Source organism: Pipistrellus hanaki, assembly GCF_964339955.1.
Source record: "Pipistrellus hanaki genome assembly, chromosome: 10".
Lineage (NCBI taxonomy): Eukaryota > Metazoa > Chordata > Mammalia > Chiroptera > Vespertilionidae > Pipistrellus > Pipistrellus hanaki.
The window spans coordinates 56,093,385-56,114,096 of record NC_140512.1 but is presented as its reverse complement, the minus strand read 5'-3'; the positions used below and the strand labels follow the sequence as shown (position 1 = coordinate 56,114,096).

Here is a 20,712-nt window from a genome sequence, read left to right as displayed (position 1 = left end):
TTCGATTTTCAGTTGTGGACCCATGTAGGAGGTAACTGTTAGATGTTTCTCTCTCTCTCCCTCTCCCTTCCTCTCTAAAATTAAAAAAAAAAAAGAAGAAGAAGAAGAAGAAGAAGAAGATAACCAAATAGCTTTAATTTCTAGATTTCATAACCTGAGCCTTAGTATAGTTAGCAAATTGCTATCAGGATGTTCTTTTCTCCCTCCCTTCTCCCAACCTCCAATCCACAATTGAAGTAGACACGTAAGCAGTGAGATTCTGCTTTTCCTGCATTATAGAGGAATGCAGTTTTTCCCTGAATATCCAGCTCAGAGAACTGGAATTTTATCACCACACCCATTTCTCCCACTTGTTAACATTGAGCAATGGGTCTTTGGTCAACCAGAATAACTGTGCGATCACTCAGTGCTAATGTTCTTGAGAAACTGAATTTAATCCAGGGATCTAAATTTCCCTGAAACAATTTAAGTGTTCTATGACCAACAGATTTTTACAAAAAGTGACTTAGAAGAAGGAGAAATTACAAGATTTTAGAACTTTTAAGGAAATTTTTGAATGGATAAAGTAAACTGATTCGTAAGGTTCATTGTTGTTATTGAAAGAAAATCAAGCTTATGTCATTAATCTTATAAATTTACTGGAACAATTCATGAAAATAACTTTCAGAAGAAAATTATTGGTGGCATACTGTAAAAGGATGACAGTTATATATTTTCTAGCCCTTTTGTTTGTGTCTTATCACAGCATTATCCAGTAGAAATCCTATCTAATAAAGAGTAATATGCAAATTGACTGTCACTCCAATGCACAAGATAGCTACCCCCATGTGGTCAAAGATCCTGCCTCCATGTTGACATAAGATGGCTGCCACAAGGTGGCCAGCAGGGGCAGGCAGTTGGGAGGTACCAGGCCTGCAAGGGAGGGCAGTTCGGGGCAATCAAGCCTATAGGGAAGGGCAGTTGGGGGGGGGGGGGGGCGCGACGACCCAGGCCTGCAGGAGAGGGCAGTTAGGTGTGACCAGGCCTGCAAGGGAGGGCAGTTGGACATCCTTTGATGGGTCCCAGATTGGAGAGGGTACAGGCTGGACTGAGGGACACCCCCGCCCCATGCACAAATTTTGTATAATATAAACCACATGTTTAGTTTTAAATTTTTATGTGAAAATTTAAAACATGAGATTAATTTAATAAATAAATACAAAATAACATTTATTAAAAAATAAAGTACAGTATAACACTTATACCACATCTTAAATCACACTAGCCATGTTTTTTATATATTTTTATTGACTTCAGAGAGGAGGGAGAGGGATAGAGAGATAGAAACATCAATGATGAAAGAGAATCATTGATCAGTTATCTTCTACACCTCCACCCCCCAACCAGGGACTGAGTCTGAAGCCTGGACATATGCCATAACTTCCTGGTTCCCATAGTTGGACCCTCAACCATGGAGCCACACTGGCTGGACTGCACTAGCTACATTTTAAATGCTTAGTAGCCACATATGGCTAGAAGCTACTGTTCTGGGCAGTGCAAGCCTAGAATTTTTTTTTAATTTTTTTTTTTTTTTTTTTTTAGTATTTTATTGATTTTTTTACAGAGAGGAAGGGAGAGGTATAGAGAGCTAGAAACATCGATGAGAGAGAAACATTGACCAGCCACTTCCCGCACACCCCCCACCGGGGATATGCCCGCAACCAAGGTACATGCCCTTGACCGGAATCGAACCTGGGACCTTTCAGTCCGCAGACCGATGCTCTATCGACTGACCCAAACCGGTTTCGGCGAATTTTTTTTTTTTTTTAAGAGAAAATATTAAACTTTACCCTTGGTGAGGGAGGAACAGAATTTTAGAGAGAACAACATAAGTCATTTGAGAAATGGGAGATGGGAAGATGCATTTTTCACAATCATTGAATTACCTACTAGATCATGTGGTAAAAGCTTATAAAGCAAGGCCTTCATTTATGTATGTCATGTTTTCCTAATATCCTGCTATCCATTGATGTGTAGCTGTGATGATGGGAGAAGGAGCTTTCTATCATTTGGTTTCAGTTTGGTTGAAAAGAGAAAGATGCTTCAGAAATAACTGTAGTTCTTCAGATGCCTGTGTGAAAAGTGATTTTGTACTCTTCTTACATCTTCCCACAAAAATATCTTGTCTTGGGAGATATACTTTGTCTCTGCTTGAACATTTTTATATGTATACTAGAGGGCAGTGCATGAAAATTCATGCATTGGAAGTGGGGGGGTTCCCCTCAGCCTGGCCTGCCCTCTCTCACAGTCTGGGAGTTCTCAGGGGTGGGAGACAACCTGGCTATCAGGGGAAGGTGACGCCCCATCACACCTCTGCTGCTTCCACTGCTGGCAGTACAAGCCTCGGCCAGCCCTGGTTACCTGAGCCTTGGGCAGCTCTCAGCGGCTGGGCAGCCACCATCGAGGCCTTCTTGCACCTGGGGCTGGCCCTGCGGGGCTGGGAGGTTGAAGGGACTAAGGAAACTCTGGAGACAGGTGTGTGGAGTGGCCAGGCTTGCCTGGGGGTGGGCCAGGCCTTGCCACACCTACCACCCCAGCGGGGGCTAAGGAGACTGAGCACACCATCTTGTGGCTGAGTGCTGCCATCTTTGAGGGTATGGCAGTCAATTAGCATATTCCCTCCTTATTGGCTGTGGGCGCTTCCATCTTTGCGATGGCATGAGGGTCAATTAGCATATTCACTCTTTATTAAGATAGGGTATATTTAGATATATCTAGCACAGGGTTTTGTGGTGGTGTTTTGTTTTTTTAGTGTCTATAATCATAAAACAAGGGGCCTTTTGTTGAAGTTTCTAATAAGTAGCCAAAACCAGTTTGGCTCAGTGGATGGAGCTTCAGTCTGCAGACTGGGGGGGGGGAGGGGGGTGTCCCGGGTTCAATTCGGTCAAGGGCATGTGCATTGGTTGCGGGCACATCCTCGGTGGGGAGGCAGCTGGTCAATGTTTCTCTCTCATCGACGTTTCTAGCTCTCTGTCCCTCTCCCTTCCTCTCTGTGGAAAATCAATAAAGTATACTTTAAAAAAATAAAGTTTCTAATAAGTAGGAGTTGGTATATTTATATGTGGGCACAAAGAGTGGGGATTATATGTGTGTATATATGTAAATTATATATAATGTATATAATTATTATATGTAAGATGTATATATATATTAAGTGTATGTTTTTCATTGCCTGCAGGAAAGATGAAGATAGGGTCATGGGCTTTGTCAATCAAATGGTCCTTGATGACCCTTGTAGGCAATTTTATCAATGGTAGGTGACAGATTTCAGGGTGACAGTAGGTGGTGAGGAAGCAGAGACAGCAACATAGACTACTCCTAGAGACGTGATAAAGGAAAGGGAAGAGCAAGCAGGGTCTGGAAAGGAATGATTTTGGATTGTGGAGACCTGAGAAGTATTGATTGATTGGAGGAGCCTATAGAAGGGTGGGATTGAAAGTTTAAGAGAGAGGGCAAGGAAAGAGATGGATAAAGGATAAAACCAGGTCACTTAGCTTTTACTCTGGAATTCTTCTCTTATCCTGTATCAAGATGTTAAGCCTCAAATTTAAATGTAGCCTCCCCTCTAAATCACAGTGCATCAATCTGTTACATTTCTGTATGTCATGTATATCAAAATTTTGTACAGTATCTTTTTCCAGGCCTTGATAATAGTGGGCTGAAGCGCTTACTCATAATGCAACATTTGGAGCTTGCAAGAGTTGTTATAGTATTTTATTTTGGGGATATAATTAATCATTTATAAGATGTTCCTAAAAGTTAAGTCCCTTTATTAATAGGTATAAGGAAAACCCTCTGTTGCAATGACTTGATTTTACTTCATTCTGTAAACCTGTAATATTATAGATATTGTTTGGATATATCACAAAATAGCAACAACATATGTATAATTTTTTACTTGTCTCTAAAGAGGTTTATTTTTCTAAGGAATTATAGTAGTTTAAGATGGAAGTTTTATTTTGCCCTTAAATAAAGACATACTTAATGTTTAAGAGAGTCATTAAATCTCTTAATTTCCTCTTAATTGTTCTACTGATTTGATTGATCAGTTGAATTATTGAAGGTAGGCTGGAGTGTTATTATGAAGGAGTGTGTTTTACTTTAAAAATAGGGTTTTTGTCTTAAGAATAGGTAGATATTTCCTTCAGCTTGCTTTCTATAATCTGGAAAAATGGCTTGAAAATGTTTGCTTGCTACCTAATATTGAAGAGTTTTTATTATATTCTTTAAAAAGTAATACACATAAAAAGGTAATATACATTGAGTGGCCAGATTATTATGATCTCTGAACGTATAATAATCTGGCCACTTAGTGTATGTATGTGTGTGTGTGTGTGTGTGTGTGTGTGTGAATTCATGCACGGGTGGGGGCCAGCCAGCCTGGTCAGGGGGAGGGGACATGGGCGGTTGGCTGGCTGGCCTGCTGGTTGAACTCCTGGTCAAGGGGACAATTTGCAAATTAGCCTTTTATTATATAGGATATACACTGAGTGGCCAGATTATTATGTGGTCAGAGATCATAATAATCTGGCCACTCATTGTATATGAGTGTGTGCTCATTTGGAAAAAATAAACAACACAACAGAATACAGTATTAAAGTTCACTCCAGCCCTGGCCGAGTAGCTCAGTTGGTTAGAGCATCGATCTTGTATGTCAAGGTTGGGGGTTTGATCTTCGGTAGGGCACATACAAGAATCAACCAATGAATGCATAAATAAGTGGAACAGCAAATTGATATTTCTCTCTTCTTCTTTCCTCCCCCCCCCCCTCTCTCTAAAAATCAATTAAAAATAAAAAAGCCTTACAACCTCACCCCATCTCTTCTCCCTTGAGTGTAGGGGATATCATTGTTTACAGATAGATTATTCTTCCACACCATTTTTTGTGCATATATGTTATATTTTTTACAAAATACTAGAGACCCAATGCATGAAATTCGTGCAAGAGTAGGTCCTCGCAGCCCCGGCTACCTTGTGGCCCTGAGGGGACCGCGCCCCCCCCCCCCCCCCCCCCCCCGTCATTCTTCTGTCTGGTCTAATTAGCATATTAGGTCTTCATTATATAGGATAAATAACCTGGTGAGGTTGTTTGGTTTTGCTTTTTATATAAATGAGACCTTAACATTGTTTTGTAACTCATGTTTGTTATTGTTGCTGCTGTTTATTTAACAGGTCTTGGTGAGTTCTCAAATTCAGTGCTGATCTACCTCATTTTTTTAACCACTGTGTAGTGTCCCATAATATAGATATTAGTTTCAGGTGTACAGCATAATGATTAGACATTATTATAACTTATGAAGTAAACCCCCCCCCCCTCCGTCTAGTCTAGTACACACTAGACACCATACATAGTTATGACAGTATTATTGACTATATTCCCTATGGTATACTTTACATCCCATGACTATTTTGTAACTGCCAGTTTGCAACTGCCAGTTTGCACTTTTTATCATTATAAACTATCATTGAACACCTGTGTACCAGTATGTTTATATACAAATTTGGATGTTTTGATCAGATAGCATGAAACAAAATGTTGATAAAATTTTTCAAGCTTATCTCACTTTTAACATTGGTGGGAACAGCTTAGGAAAACTACCACCTTCTTCCCCTATCTCAGGGGTCACCGGTCTTGCTTTCACATTACTTTCAGTTTTATCAGTCTTAATATTCATTTTGAGAATGGTACTTGGGAAATGACTGCCTCTCATTATTTCCTTCTCTACATTTCTTTTTGTCTTATTAGCAATGTCTTATTTGCTTTCCTTTCACTTTTAAGGAATTTTTATATAATGTACTCATCATTAACTGTGCTTAGCATTTTTTGGTTTATTAAATCCAAAGCAAATAAATCTATAAATCCAAGTTAATACAATGTAACTACCTTTAGCTACTATTTGGGGGTCATAAGAAAAATGGAGGAGAACCAAGATGGCAGTGTAGGTACACACCAATACTTGCCACCTCTAAACTACATCAAAATTACAACTAAAATGCAGAACCACCTGAAATCTGGCTGAGTAGAAGTCCTACAACTAGAGGAGTAAAGAAAAAAGCACACTGCCCAGCCAACTTGGCTCTGTGGTTGAACATTGACCTATGAACCAGGAGGTCACAGTTGTATTCCCAGTCAGGGCACATGCCCGGGTTGTGGGCTTGATCCCCAGTAGGGGGTGTACAGGAAGCAGCTGATGATTCTCTCTCATCGTTGATGTTTCTCTCTCTTCCTCTCTGAAATCAATAAAAAAATGTTGGCATGCTTAAAGTTATCCCAGAAGCTCCTTACACTATCTTCATATTTTTTTTCCTTTTTGCTGTTTTGATTGGTTATTTTTTTCTTCTTTATATTCCAAACCATTGATTTGATTCTCAGAATCCTCTACTCTACTGCTGAATCCCTCTAAATCATTCTTTTTTTTTTTTAATATACTTTATTGATTTCTTAGAGGAAGAGGGAGGGATAGAGTGTTAGAAACATCGAGGAGATAGAATCATCTGTCAGCTGCCTCTTACACACCCCCTACTGGGGATGTGCCTGCAACCAAGGTGCATGCCCTTGACTGGAATTGAACCTGGGACCTTTCAGTCCGCAGGCCGATGCTCTATCCACTGAGCCAAACCGGTTTCGGCTAAATCATTCTTTATTTCACTTAAAGTATGCTAATTTCTGACTGGTCCTTCTTCATTTCTTTGAAATTCAAATATCCTTGAAATTCTCACTTGAAGCTCAACCACCGAGCCACACCAGCCAAGCCTGTTGTCATTTGTTTATTTGTTTTAATTTTTATTGTTGAAATTATTACATGTTTTCCCTTTTTTCTCCCATGGACCTAGACCCCCTTGGCGGCAGGGGGGAGGGAGGGCGATCTTGCTAGCGGTTTTCAACCTGTGGTCGCCACCCACAGGTTGAGAACTGCTGCTGCTGTAGAGCCTAAGACCATCAGAAAACACAGATATTTACATTATGATTCATTAACAGTAGCAAAATTACAGTTATGAAGTAGCAACGAAAATAATTTTATGGGTGGGGTCACCACAACATGAAGAACTGTATTAAAGAGTCGCGGCATTAGAAAGGTTGAGAACCACTGTTCTAGAGGTGTTAGTAACCAAGGTGTTGGCTCTAGGGGAGGATCCTTCCTTTCCTCTTTCTAGCTTCTAGTTTCTTGACTTGTAGATGCATCACTCCAATCTGTGTCTCTTTTTATAACATGGTATTCTCTTTGTGTATCTTTGTTAGATCAATCATTGGATTAGAGCCCATCCTAATCCAATATGACCTCATCTTAACTTGATTACATCTGCAAAGATCCTATTTCCAAATAAGGTCACATTTGTATGTACCAGGGATTAGGACTTCAGCATATTTTAGGGAAATGCAATTCACCACAATAAGCCTCATGCTTAATAATCACCTATCCATCTAGGAAGGGAGCCATTGGCCATAAAGGGAAATGAGTAAGACATAATGTGAAATTGCAAAAATTTATTCTCATTGCAGGAGAAAAGCATTCAGAATTTGTGTTCTGATGAAGATTTAGTTAAAATAGGAAAGCCTGGGAAAATCTCCCCCTTGATTTTTAATTTTACAGTTTTTTTCTCAAATTTTACAGTTTAAAATCTCTGGACAGTTGTGTGGGGTATCTATAGAGTGTGCCAAACAGGTTTCCTGAAGTTTCTCTGCAATTTTTTGGTCACATTTTTCAATAAGGTGTTCAGCCTGGTGCTTTTGGTATCACCCGTGACTGAAGAGATTTTGATGGTATGGAGAAGGGCCTTGGAATTGGTAACTTTGAACAGTATTTCAGGTGGTCCTTATGCCTGGGAACTTTTGGGAACGCAATATATACGGTGATAAAGCAGTTATTCATCACTGTACCATCTGAATGGTTTGATCTTTGAAGGGGATTTAAGATTAAGTCTGGATATGGGAGATGGCTTGGTGCTATAGGCCAAGGACACTGCAAATATTTCATTGGCTCCTTATCTGATGATGATCAGAATCATCTGAAAAATCTTTAAAACTACAATGCCTGGATTCAATTTCAGAGGTTCTAATTCAATAGGGAAAATTTTTTCAAAACTCTCTAGGTGATTCTAATAACCAGCCTGGTTTGAAGACCAGACCATTAATATAATACAAAAAGTAAAGTATTGGAGTCATTATGTCTAAATTTAAATCTTGGTTCTTTCACTTTTAAATTTTATGAACTTGGGCAAAATGATTAATGTTCTTTGGTGTTTTTAATTTTTACTTAGTTTTTTTTTTAATTGATTTAAATTTTTATTTTTTAATGTGTTTTATTAATTTTAGAGAGAGACAGAAACATCAGTGATGAGAGAGAATCATCGATCAGCTGCCTCCTGATTGATGCCACCCACTAGAGAACGAGCCACACTGACCAGGGCACTTGGGTGTTTTTTAAAGGGAGACTACTTACAAGGTATAATTCCTTGTAAGTCTACAAATTAGATGAAGGAAATTGGTGAAAATTTCTCATCCTAAAACAGGAAAGTCTAATATTCTATTGTACTTATTTTATGGATAAATGGTAATATTTGAGGTTATAGCAAATCAGTAATAACTAGGTGTGAGCTTTTTAATTAAGCATACCACCTTTTGCCCTAACCGGTTTGGCTCAGTGGATGAAGCATCGACCTGCAGACTCAAGGGTCCCAGGTTCGATTCCGGTCAAGGGCATGTACTTTGGATGCGGGCACATCCCCAGTAGGAGGTGTGCAGGAGGCAGCTGTTTCTCCCATCGATATTTCTAACTCTATCCCTCTCCCTTCCTATCTATAAAAAATCAATAATATATATATATTTGTTAAAAAGGCATACCACCTCTTGAATTAACCACCTTTCTTTCTCTTTAAGATCTGATTACCATGGACCTGCGACAGTTTCTTATGTGCCTGTTCCTGTGCACAGTCTTTGCCTTGAGCAAACCCACAGAAAAGAAGGATCGTGTGCATCATGAACCTCAGCTCAGCGACAAGGTTCACAATGATGCTCAGAGTTTTGATTATGACCATGATGCCTTCTTGGGTGCTGAAGAAGCAAAGACCTTTGATCAGCTGACACCAGAAGAGAGCAAGGAAAGACTTGGGTAAGGTGTCAGTCCTCAGGGGGCTGGTTTGGATATTGACATTTCTTTATAAATCAATTCATTCTTTTTTTCTCACTGACTCATTCACCCAGTAAAGCTTTGTTGAACTACATTTTATGAAAGCTAATCACAGACTTGCTACCACTAAAATGTAATTAACATTTGCTCTTATACATTTCTCCATTGAATAGCTATTTTTACCTCATCTGTAAAACAAAGGCATTTTTGCGTAAAAGTACCAAATATTAAAGGGCTCAGCTTGATCCCAAAGGAACATTACCTGATAGGGAGAGAAGTGGGTGGCTTCTCATCCTTACCTTTTTTAATTTTTTTTTTTTAAATATATTTTATTGATTTTGTACAGAGAGGAAGGGAGAGAGATAGAGAGTTAGAAACATCGATGAGAGAGAGTCATCGATCAGCCGCCTCTTGCACACCCCCCACTGGGGACACGCCCGCAACCAAGGCACATGCCCTTGACCGGAATCGAACCCGGGACCCTTCTGTCCCCAAGCCGACGCTCTATCCACTGAGCCAAACCGGTTTTGGCACCTTTTTTAATTTTTAAAACCTTTCCTGACCTATTGCACAAGCCAAGTGTTTTGAGTGGCTAATAAAATGCAAATTAAACCTCTGGACTAATTGCTCTAAAATTTATTATTTCCTAGAGTGTCCCTTGCCCTCTTTGTTTTCAATCTCAGATATTAGCTTAATTAAAAACAAAAACTTTTTAGAAGATTGTAAAGGTAATGGTCTTAATGTCAGATATGGTTGCTGTTTCAGTAACAGCGGGCCATGGCTCTCTCAGCCAGTGTCTTTGTACTTAAACCCTTGATTTTGGTAGAGTCCCAGTGGATTATTTCTAACTGAGGATCTGAGAATGTCTTTTGGCTCTTCCAAAGCCTTACTTTTTAATGAAATGCAGGTTAATTTAATGAGCATTTGCTCCTTAATGATCATAGTGGTGTTACTTTCTGAATTACATTCAAGAGATTTGTTGGAAAGTTGTACCACATAGAAACTTCCAAAAATAGTTTGTTGTCATGGCTAGTGCCATGATTAGGAGACATTATATGGTTTGTTTTGAGTGATACTTCAGGATAAACTTATTTTATTCTTTCTACAATATTTCTTTTTATTGAGAGAGAGAGAGAGAGAGAGAGAGAAGCATCAATGAAAGAGAAACATCATCATCTGCCTCCTGCACACCCCCTACAGGGGATGGAGCCTGCAACCCCAGGCATGTGCCCTAACTGGGAACCATGACTTCTTGGTTCCTGAGTCACACTAGCTGGGCTACAATATTTTATTCTTTTTTTCCCCTCTCTTTTTCAACAATATTTTATTCTTAAACACTAAGAGAAAGCAAAAGATTGTTCTATGTAGAATGAGAAACTGTCCTAAAACACTTGAAAGTAGATAAAGAACACAAATAATATTAAAGAGTCAGTTTCCTATTGGGTTGCTTTTCTAGCTTTGAGAGACCATGGTCACTTTTAATTTTCATCTTATAAATGTGCTAACATTTCCGGCTGAAAATAGAGCTGCATGAGGGAATTCTCATTCTTCATGTCTTGCCTACTAATGTGCATGCCCAACCCACATTTCGTCTGCACATATTTCTCTGCAGAATTACTCTTAAATAATGAAAGGCCCTTCGGTTAGTGTCAGTCAGGCTCTATGAAGGGAGTAGAATAGCTCTATTAGCAGCTTTCAGTAGAGAGAACAATTTTTTTTTGTCATCAGTGAATATCATAAGTGCAACACATGAGCAGACTCCATTTTTGTTTGAATAAGATCATACTTTTTATGGAATGTATAAATGAGTCAAGTACTGTTTGCTTTTCCCAAATTTTGGAAATAATGACAAATATCCCCAGTTCATAAGGTAACATACTATTAGAAGCAATAATTCCTGGTGAGCTTTTTTTATTTTTTAACTTATTCACTGTGGCATTTCTAAACATTGTTTTGGTAGGTGACTATACACCAGACGTTGGAAACAACAGATTCCCCTCTTCCATCTATTATAGAAGGCAAGTAATTATTAGGAGACAAGATTATTGTTCATACCTGTAGTTATAAAAATTCACTTTTTTTTTTTTAATCCTCACCTGAGGATATGGTTTTATTAATTTTTTAAGATTGTTTTTATCTTTTTCTTTCTTTTTTTTTTTTTTTTTTCCCTTTTAGCGAGAGAGTGAAACATCAATAGGTTGCTCCTATACATGCCCCAAAGGGGGATCATATCTGCAACCTACGTATGTGCCGATTGGGAATTGAACCCCAACCTTTTAGTTTTGGGAACAATGCTCTAACCAACTGAGCCACCTGGCCAGGGCAAAAGTCACAACTACTATTTGTAGTTAATCTTCACCTGAGAGATTTTTTCCCGTTGGACTTTTTTTTTTTTTTTTTTTTTGAGAGTGGAAGGGAGTTATGGGGGAGGGGGAAAGAGAGAAAAACATCGATGTGAGAGAGTCACATCAATTGGTTGCCTCTTGCACTCGGGGGATCAAACCCACAACCCTTCCTTCAGTTTGAGGGCTGATGCTCTAACCACTAAGAAAAACCGGCCCTGTCAAAACCGGTTTGGCTCAGTGGATAGACTCAAGGATCCCAGGTTCAATTCCGATCAAGGGCATGTACCTTGGTTGTGGGCACATCCCCAGTAGAGGGTGTGCAGGAGGCAGCTGATCGATGTTTCTCTCTCATTGATGTTTCTAACTATTTATTCCTCTCTGTAAAAAATTAATAAAATATATTAAAGAAAGAAAAAGAAAAACCGGCCAGGGCTTCACTACTATTTTTAAATCTTTAGTAGTAATAGCTACTAAAGAATTTTAAAACAAAGTTTTAAATTCCTTTTTTTATTAAGAATGCTGACAAATAGTACACTTTTTCTGTATGTGTTATATTTTCAACCTCACTCCCCCACCCCAAGAAGTCTAAATTTTCATTTAAGTGTCCTTCAGATGAAGATTTATTTGTTTTGTGTGTGTATTTTAAACATTTTATTTTACTTTTAAGATTTTTATTTTTTAATATATTTTATTGATTTCAGAGAGAGAGGGAGGGAGAGATAGAAACATCAATTTTGAAAGAGAATTATTGATTGGCTGCCTCCTGCACACCTCACACTGAGGATTGAGCCTATAACCCAAGCATGTGCCCTGACTGGGAATTGAATAGTGACCTCCTGATTCATAGGTCAACGAAGAACTTCCTGGTTCATAGGTCAATGAAGAACCACTGAGCCACCATGGCCCAACTATTGTTAATACTTCTATAGCCTCTTGGAACAGTAGACTGAAGCCAATAAAATTAGCTGGCCCAAATGGGTCAAGGATGGAGCTGGGGAGCTTGACATTTATTCATTTATTTGTTTGTTTGTTTGTTCGTTCATTCATTCATTCATTCATTCCATCATCACCTACCCCCTTCAGAAAACGTTTGTCAACTACTGTATTAAACACTGGGGTAGTTCTGTTGAAATAACTAGAATGACATTCAGCCAACTTCAATGAGAAAAGCCCATCTTGAATAGTTACATATTTTTTAAATCTTAGTGGTTCTTCTTTTTAGGCCTACTTATTATAACTTATAATGGCTTAAAATCTTTTGGGAGCCCTGGCTGGAGTTTCTTAGTGATTCGAGTATTAGCCCATGCACTGAAGGGTCTCAGGTTCAATTTCTGGTCAAGAGTACATATCTGGGTTGCAGATTTGATCCCAGGCCCAAGTGGGGGCAAGTGCAGGAGGCAACCAATCAATGTCTCTCTCCTCCTTCCTCCCTCTCTCCCACTCTAAAAATCAGTGGGCCCTAGCTGGTTTGGCTCAGTGGATAGAGCAGCGACCTGTGAACTGAAGGGTCCCAGGTTTGATTCCAGTCAAGGGCACATGCCTGGATTACCCACTCGATCCCCAGTAGGGGGTGTGCAGGAGGCAGCCAATCAGTGATTCTCTCTCATCATTGATGTTCCTGTCTCTCCTCCCTTCCTCTCTGAAATAAATAAAAATGTGTTTAAAAAAGAAAAATCGATGGAGCCCAGCTGGCATGGCTCAGTGGCTGGGCTTCCCAAGCAGGGCACAGGCCGGATTGCAGGCTCAATCCCCAGAGTGGGGTATGCAGGAGGCAGACAATGATTCTCTCTCATTGATGTTTCTGTTGCTCCCTTCCTCTCTGAAATCAACTTAAAAATTTTTTTATAAATAAAAATCAATGGAAAAATATGCTCAGGTGAGGATTAATAAAACAAAAATAAATTTCTTTTGGGAATAGAAGGGGCAACGTTGCAAATAATTTTTTTTGTCCTATGCCCATGTAGATAAAGGAAAGTATTTAAGAGATGGCTTCTTACTGCTTTACCTTTTGCTGATTTAACATTTTAAATTAGGGGTGTCGAACTCAATCAGAGAAGGGGCCAAAATCTAAAATCCAGCCTAAATCGCAGGCCGAATGGTTTACTGAACAGTCATAAACTGACAATGTCATAAACTGACAGCGGAGTGCAGTGATGACAGCGCGGTGCGGGCCACATTGCAAGGCCTGGCGGGCTGGATTTGGCCCGCGGGCCTTGTGTTTGACACATGTGTTTTAAATCAAAAGCTACAAGATTACACATTCTATGAAGGAAAATGCTTATTAATTATAGGATGTAAGTTATGCCTGACACCATATCAGTATCAGTATGAGTCTTCTCAGTGACACTCATACTTTGATTCTAATCACTTTCCAGTGTATTCATGAAATGGGAAAAGACATTATTTGCTACCAAGTGACAGTCTTTTTCAATCCTGCATTTAATAGAGCATAAGAATATGCCATGGTTTCAAATCTGTTAAGAGTTTTGATTTAAAGTTCCTATTCTAGCCCTGGCCAGTGTGGCTCAGTTGGTTGGAGCATTGACTTGTACAACAAAAAGGTTATGGGTTCAATTCCAATCAGGGCATATATCCAGGTTGCAGATTCAAACTCCAGTCAGAGTGTATATGGAAGGCAACTGGTTGATGTTTCTCACTTTCTCCCTCTCCTTTCCTCTCTTTCTGAAATCAGTAAGAACATATAATCAGGTGAGGATTAAAAACAAAAAGTGTAAAGTTCCTTTTCCAAACTGGACCACTTACTTGTGTGACTTTACATGTTATTTTAGCTTCTATGAATAGTTGCTTGTATCTTTAAACTGAAGTTTTCATATGCACATGTTTTGAAATCCTTAAGATAACAGATCTAGTGAGAAGAAGTTCAGGAAGGGCAAAGTATATTGATTTTTTTTTAAATAAATCTTTAGTGCTCAGATTTTTACAATTGTTTCTCCTTTTCCCCCTCATAGCTCCCTTCCACCGTATATTGATTTTTGAGCTTTGTAATTTTGCTTTATCATGTGCATGCTAACCCTCTCAGCTTATTAACATTCTCATAATCATATGCATTCTTTCCACGTTATTCCTTGTGTTATCTGTTTTTGTGGTTATATATAGAAATCCAGCATGACATCTACATATATAAAGAGGTAATGTGCACATTAGGCTGGGACTCCGTAACGGGTCACGACCAGACAGGAGGAGGTTGCACACGCAGGTGAGGCCCAGAGCGGAGACAGAGGCAGGGGGGCCTGCCCAAGCAGGCCTGGTAGCTCGGGCAGCCCTGGAGCAGACACCGGTAGGGGGACCAGGGGATCCTGCGAGCCAGGCAAGGGTCCCAACCCCCCCATGGGGTGCCTCCTCACATGGCAGGAGGCGGGATGCCTCCTCGCATAATTTCAATTGTGTGCTGGGCCTTTAGCAGCATATAATAAGCTGCTGGCCATTTTTTAGAATAAGCTTGCTTCTGTCTTTGTGTACCTGTTTTTTGTTTTTTTCAATAATTTGTAAAATATATATTTTTATTTATTTCAGAAAAGACTGGAGAGGGAGAAAGATAGAAACATCAGTGATGACAGAATAATTCATCAGCTGCCTCCTGCATGGCCCCACATTGGGGATTGGGCACACAACCCAGGCATGTGCCCTAACCGGCAATCAAACCATGACCTCCCGGTTCATAGGTTGACACTCAACCACTGAGCCATGCCAGACGGGATTAAACAATTTTGATTGAGGTATAAGTGATCTCAGAACTATTCTTGATAGCATTAATTTTTTAACAAGTGTTTTTTTTTAAGGAGCTGAATGTTTTTGTTTTGTTTTTTTAAGTATATTTTATTGATCTTTTACAGAGAGTAAGGGAGAGGGAGATGGAGAGAGAGTTAGAAACATCGATGAGAGAGAAACATTGAGCAGTTGCCTCCTGCACACCTCCTACTGGGGATGTGCCTGAAACCAAGGTACATGCCCTTGACCAGAATCGAACCTGGGACCCTTCAGTCCATAGGCTGACACCCACCCACTGAGCCAAACCAGTTTTGGCAGGAGTCGAATGTTTTAAAGCCTGGTTTAAAGTTTTGAAGTTTTAGAAAACCATGCCAAGAAATTGTTGTGATTATATACCAAGAAATTGTGATTCTCCTAAAAGCAATAAAAAATATTTGCATGTTGCTTGATACAAAGAGTAAAGATGGTAATGGATATTCACTCCTGAATCCTGACCATCATCTGAGACCTATCTCTAGAGAGAGAGATGAGGTTTGCTTTTGGATCCAAGCGAACCAGCCATGGACTGTACTTGGCTTTATCCAGGTGGCTCATTACAAACCAGTAATGGGTCACTTAAAAGAAAGATTTCAGTTGCCTATTGGCAGTTTTGAGGACAATTTTTATTTCCATGCTTTAATCTTGGGCACCAACATCTGTTGTCACAGCACACATCTGGCTAAGTAAACCCAGAGCCTTGTGTCCTTTTAACCTCTTGCTGGATTTCTCTACGTTTTCTACAGAAAGATTGTAAGTAAAATAGATGGCGACAAGGACGGGTTTGTCACTGTGGATGAGCTCAAAGACTGGATTAAGTTTGCACAAAAGCGCTGGATTTACGAGGATGTAGAGCGACAGTGGAAGGGGCATGACCTCAATGAGGACGGCCTCGTTTCCTGGGAGGAATATAAAAATGCCACCTACGGCTACGTCTTAGGTAGGTCCCTGCCACCTGGGGGAAAAGCTTGTGGAACTGGCACCTTGAAACGTAACTGTTTTGTCTTGTAGAATGATTGTAGATAAAATAGACGTGGATAAAGATGGGTTTGTGACGGAGGGGGAGCTGAAATCCTGGATTAAGCATGCCCAGAAGAAATACATATATGACAATGTTGAAAACCAATGGCAGGAGTTTGATTTGAGTCAAGACGGCTTAATCTCCTGGGATGAGTACAGGAACGTGACTTATGGCACTTACCTGGGTAAGGGGCAAGATGTCAGCCTGGCAGAACCCATGGTCTTGAGTCAAAAAAAACAAATGGGTCACGCAGTGCAGGGAAGGGAGGAACTGTTTACCTTCACTAGCTCACTGCTGAGCTGATTTCCCTTTATTTTATTAATTTTAAATTTGTATACTGTGTGTTTTTTAAAATTTGTTTAATTTTGGTTTTTGAAGGTCTGGAGTCTTCTACATCTTTAGCATTTTATTTATTTACTTATTTTTAAATTTTTTTTTACAGAAAGGAAGGGAGAGGGAGAGAGAGTTAGAAACATCAATGAGAGAGAAACATCGATCAGCTGCCTCCTGCACTCTCCTACTGGGGATGTGCCTGCAACCAAGGTACATGCCCTTGACCGGAATCGAACCTGGGGACCTTTCAGTCTGCAGGCCGGTGCTCTGTCCACGGAGCCTAACCGGTTTGGGCTATCTTTAGCTTTTTAGATATACATGTACCGTGTTTTCTTTCTGTCATCCCTCAAAGAAACCATGTTAGATCTTGTTTAAAAGGCTGCATTGTTCCAACAATAAAAAAAAAAAAAAAAAGGCTTTGATATTTCTCTTCACATGGTCACATTAAGGTGTTGGACCTGAAACTCAAACCAAATTAGATTCCTTTATAACTGGTGAAAATAGGAGGAAAATGAGTCTTTCCTTAATAAGATCAACCACAGCTTTCCTTGATAAAATTCAACTATTTCAGTATGCCTGCTTACTGAAGTTTAGAAATAAAAAATTCCCATTTGTTTTCTCTGGCACATGAGTTTATCAGCCTGCTTTGCAAATGCTTCAAGGCAAATAAATGATTTTGATTGCTTTCTGATGATTTGGTAGCTTGTGTGCTTGTCCACCTGTTAGTAACTTTCTTATAATTAATACACTTTCCTGCTACTGAATGCTAGGTGGCGATCTTACTGAGTTGATGAGGGTGTTTCTGTTACTGAGATTCCCCTATTGTACATGGTTACAATTGAGACAGGAATGTATAAATATTCCTTCTTGCATTTTTATCTCAAAAACTAGACACATTTCTGCATTGAAGCAGGTGTTTTCCACCTCTGACATTGAGTGTTTAACGGTCTGTTTCCCCCGCTAGATAGCCAGCTGTCCGTGTTAATTACCGGACCTGCATGCATTTCTAGTGAAGAGATTTTTATTTCTGTGTTGGCTTGTTCTCATTCCTGAGACTAAAGTGGCAGTCTCTTTCCAAGCTTGACACTTCGCCAAGAACCAAACATAGACTTCACCCAATTAAGAACACGTGTATTAAAAAGTCAGGGCAGATGGAGAGGCATTCGTGCTTCTTTCTTTCTGGCTGGCACCCAACATGCTCCTGGTTTATTTGGAATTAATTATAAATACAAAACAAAGGGCAGGCTGTTGGTGATCTAAACAGAATGGTGTGTTAATAAATCTCAGCTCAGACCTAGGCACTCAGTGGCTGCCCAGAATTATCTTAAACTCTTTGTATGATTATGTGCATAAAAATCTGTTGAGAGCTCTGTTAGCTCACAGGGCAAATGATTCGATGTAATGGGCATTTCTCCTGACTGAGGCTGCATAAGCTGAAGCACTGGCTGGAGAAGCAATGTCTTTATAAGGCATCTTTTCCAGGAGGCAAGCGGGTGGGCAGTACCCAGGGGATAATGAGTTGTCTTACAGAAGTGCTGAGGAGTGTTTCGTCAGTATGTTCTTGATTTCGTTTAGAGTTTGGGTAAAATCATCTTAGCTTTTAATTAAAAACTGTCTAAATGAATCTTCTTTCCACCAAAGGACCAGGAACACTATCTCTGCCACAAGTATAATAAAATATGAAAAACAAAGATCCGCCATGCCTATAACAAAATTAGATCAAGAGCCTACCCAAAGCTGTGAGCAGGCTGGTACTTAGGACAGATACAGCACCCCGAGTGTGGTACTTAGGCACAGGAGTTTAGTCTTTGGAGAAGAAAAAAAAAAAAAAAAAACAACGTCAAAAAACAGGAAGTTTATGTCTTCCTTTTTCATACTTATGTATGTGCACATTTACAGCCTTCTTGATTACAATCACCATGTTTTTTTACCCTATGGAGAAGGACTCTAGCTGAGAATCTAGTCTTAATGTATAAGTTGTCTTGTTTATGCTACGTAGTTGATAGTAAAACATTACTAAATGTTTAGTATATGAGAAAAGTAATATTTTTCTTTAAGCCTATTCATAGCTTTGAATATACACATATATGGTCCCCAAAATCTCACGATTCAATAAACTCTTACTGAGTTTTGACACTCAACAAAGAATAAAGCTTCAAGCTGCTCTCTCAAAATAGAGCAATAGTCTTTTTTTTTTTTTTTTTTTTAACATTTCTTAAAGTATAGATAGGTTAAACTACAGTGTTAAAAGTTAGCAGTGTGATATTAAAGGGGCCCCATGTGTCTTTTTATAAAACTAGTACCATATCTTTTTTATTTGGTCAGTATGTTACAGGAATAATCATTCCTCACATTTTAATGTAGTATCTTACTTTCAAAGAGGTGATGTTCTATTGCTTGAATCCAAGTGGCCTATAATGGGAAAGAAGACCTTTGATATCTAGCTTCTTAGTGGGGGCCTGCCTACTGTTTAATAAAAATAGCAATAGCTAACATTTATTGGAGGCCAACTATCTGCCAGGCATCTATATTTATTTGCTCATTTAAACTTCAATAGTCCTATGGGGCTGGAACCATTATCATCTTCATTTTACAGATGAGTAGATTGAAGCACAGTTAGGTTACTTGCCCAAGGTCACACAGCTGGGAAGTGTGGATTCAAGTTTGGATCCAAACCCAGACTGTATGACTTTAGAATCATCACTGCACCTCAGACATAACTAGAAAACTCAAGTCCCCAAACAGCCTCAACCCCCAATAACTGAAGAATTATGTAGTGGGTTATGTAGCCCAGGAGCCAGGGCTCCATGTTGAATGGCAAATATTTGATTTGGACCTGACTCTGATTACCAAAACTGAATGAATGTCTCTCCTGCTGCAATTGATCTGTGTAATCAAGAGGTATTTCTTCATTATTTGGTCTATCTTTCTTGGAAATTGATTTCCTAGCCCACACATTTTCACACTTTTTGGAAGTCTTTTAAGATTTAACCTAAATTTTTGTTTTTTAGATGACCCAGACCCTGATGATGGATTTAACTATAAACAGATGATGGTTAGAGATGAACGGAGGTTTAAAATGGCAGACAAGGATGGAGACCTCATTGCCACAAAGGAGGAATTCACAGCTTTCCTGCACCCTGAAGAGTATGATTACATGAAAGATATAGTAGTACAGGTGGGTGACAGCAAAGATTCTCAATAGAAATGTGGTTTCTGTTTGCTACTTACAAGTCTTTCCCCTTTCCTCTGTGTTTAGAAGAATGACTTGCTATACAAGTGTTGGCCAGCTTGAGTCCAGGCTCTGTCACTGTTTTTCTAAGATCAAGTCATTTTCTTAAGTGCCTTAGCCTTTCTCTTTAGTATGACAGTATTTATCATCAGATAATGTATTTTGCCATTTCATTGTTGGTTTTATAAGCATGAGAAAAAATCCTATATTTTAAAATATCCCATAACCAGTAATCAGGTTCTGAGTAATAACAATATTGAATAGTTCTCACTGAAAGCAGTTACCAGTAAAACATAGGTTGTAGCTATAGATATACTCAATGATCACATCTCCTGTTAGTATGACTTCTGTATGACTAGGACCAACAGATCATCATGGGCTTGGTGGATAGTTCATTATTAAGCAATGCCAGTGTTCCTTCAAGAAGACTCATAGTTCTTTAGGTTGAAACATAAAACATTGATAATATTTTATCATTTTCCTATGAGAAAAACAGCAATTTTATATGGTTTAGCCAAATTCATACATTTACATATAAGCATAAACATACATGTATGTGTGTGTGTGTTTATGGATGATGAATAATTGCCTAAACAAATTGACTCTTATACTACTTTAATAGTCTTTTCCTAATCTCTCCTATCTAGGAAACAATGGAGGATATAGATAAGAATGCTGATGGTTTCATTGATCTAGAAGAATATATTGGTAAGTTTCTCTTAAGAAGCTTTGGAAGATATATGTTCACCCATAGAGACAATTTACCCCATTGGTCAACTTTTAGCACATTAAGCCAGACCAGTGGGAGGAATAGGGGTATGGTAAAGTATTTGTAACAGTACTGTCCAT

General features: G+C 39.2%; 1 protein-coding gene across 3 annotated transcripts in view; it reads left to right on the top strand.

The window, feature by feature from the left end:
- The window catches only part of CALU (calumenin), a 28,263-nt gene that overhangs the window by 3,687 nt on the left and 3,864 nt on the right, over nt 1–20,712 (top strand). Inside the window, exons 2-5 of one of the 3 annotated variants that reach the window (XM_084897659.1) lie at nt 8,918–9,149; nt 16,289–16,482; nt 19,643–19,809; nt 20,511–20,571. In XM_084897659.1, the coding sequence (XP_084753785.1) occupies nt 8,929–9,149; nt 16,289–16,482; nt 19,643–19,809; nt 20,511–20,571 (643 nt within the window). In that variant the 5' untranslated portion in view covers nt 8,918–8,928. Of the gene's footprint in view, nt 1–8,917; nt 9,150–16,023; nt 16,483–19,642; nt 19,810–20,510; nt 20,572–20,712 lie in introns of all 3 variants that reach the window. The other 2 variants (XM_084897658.1, XM_084897660.1) reach the window with 2 other exon arrangements.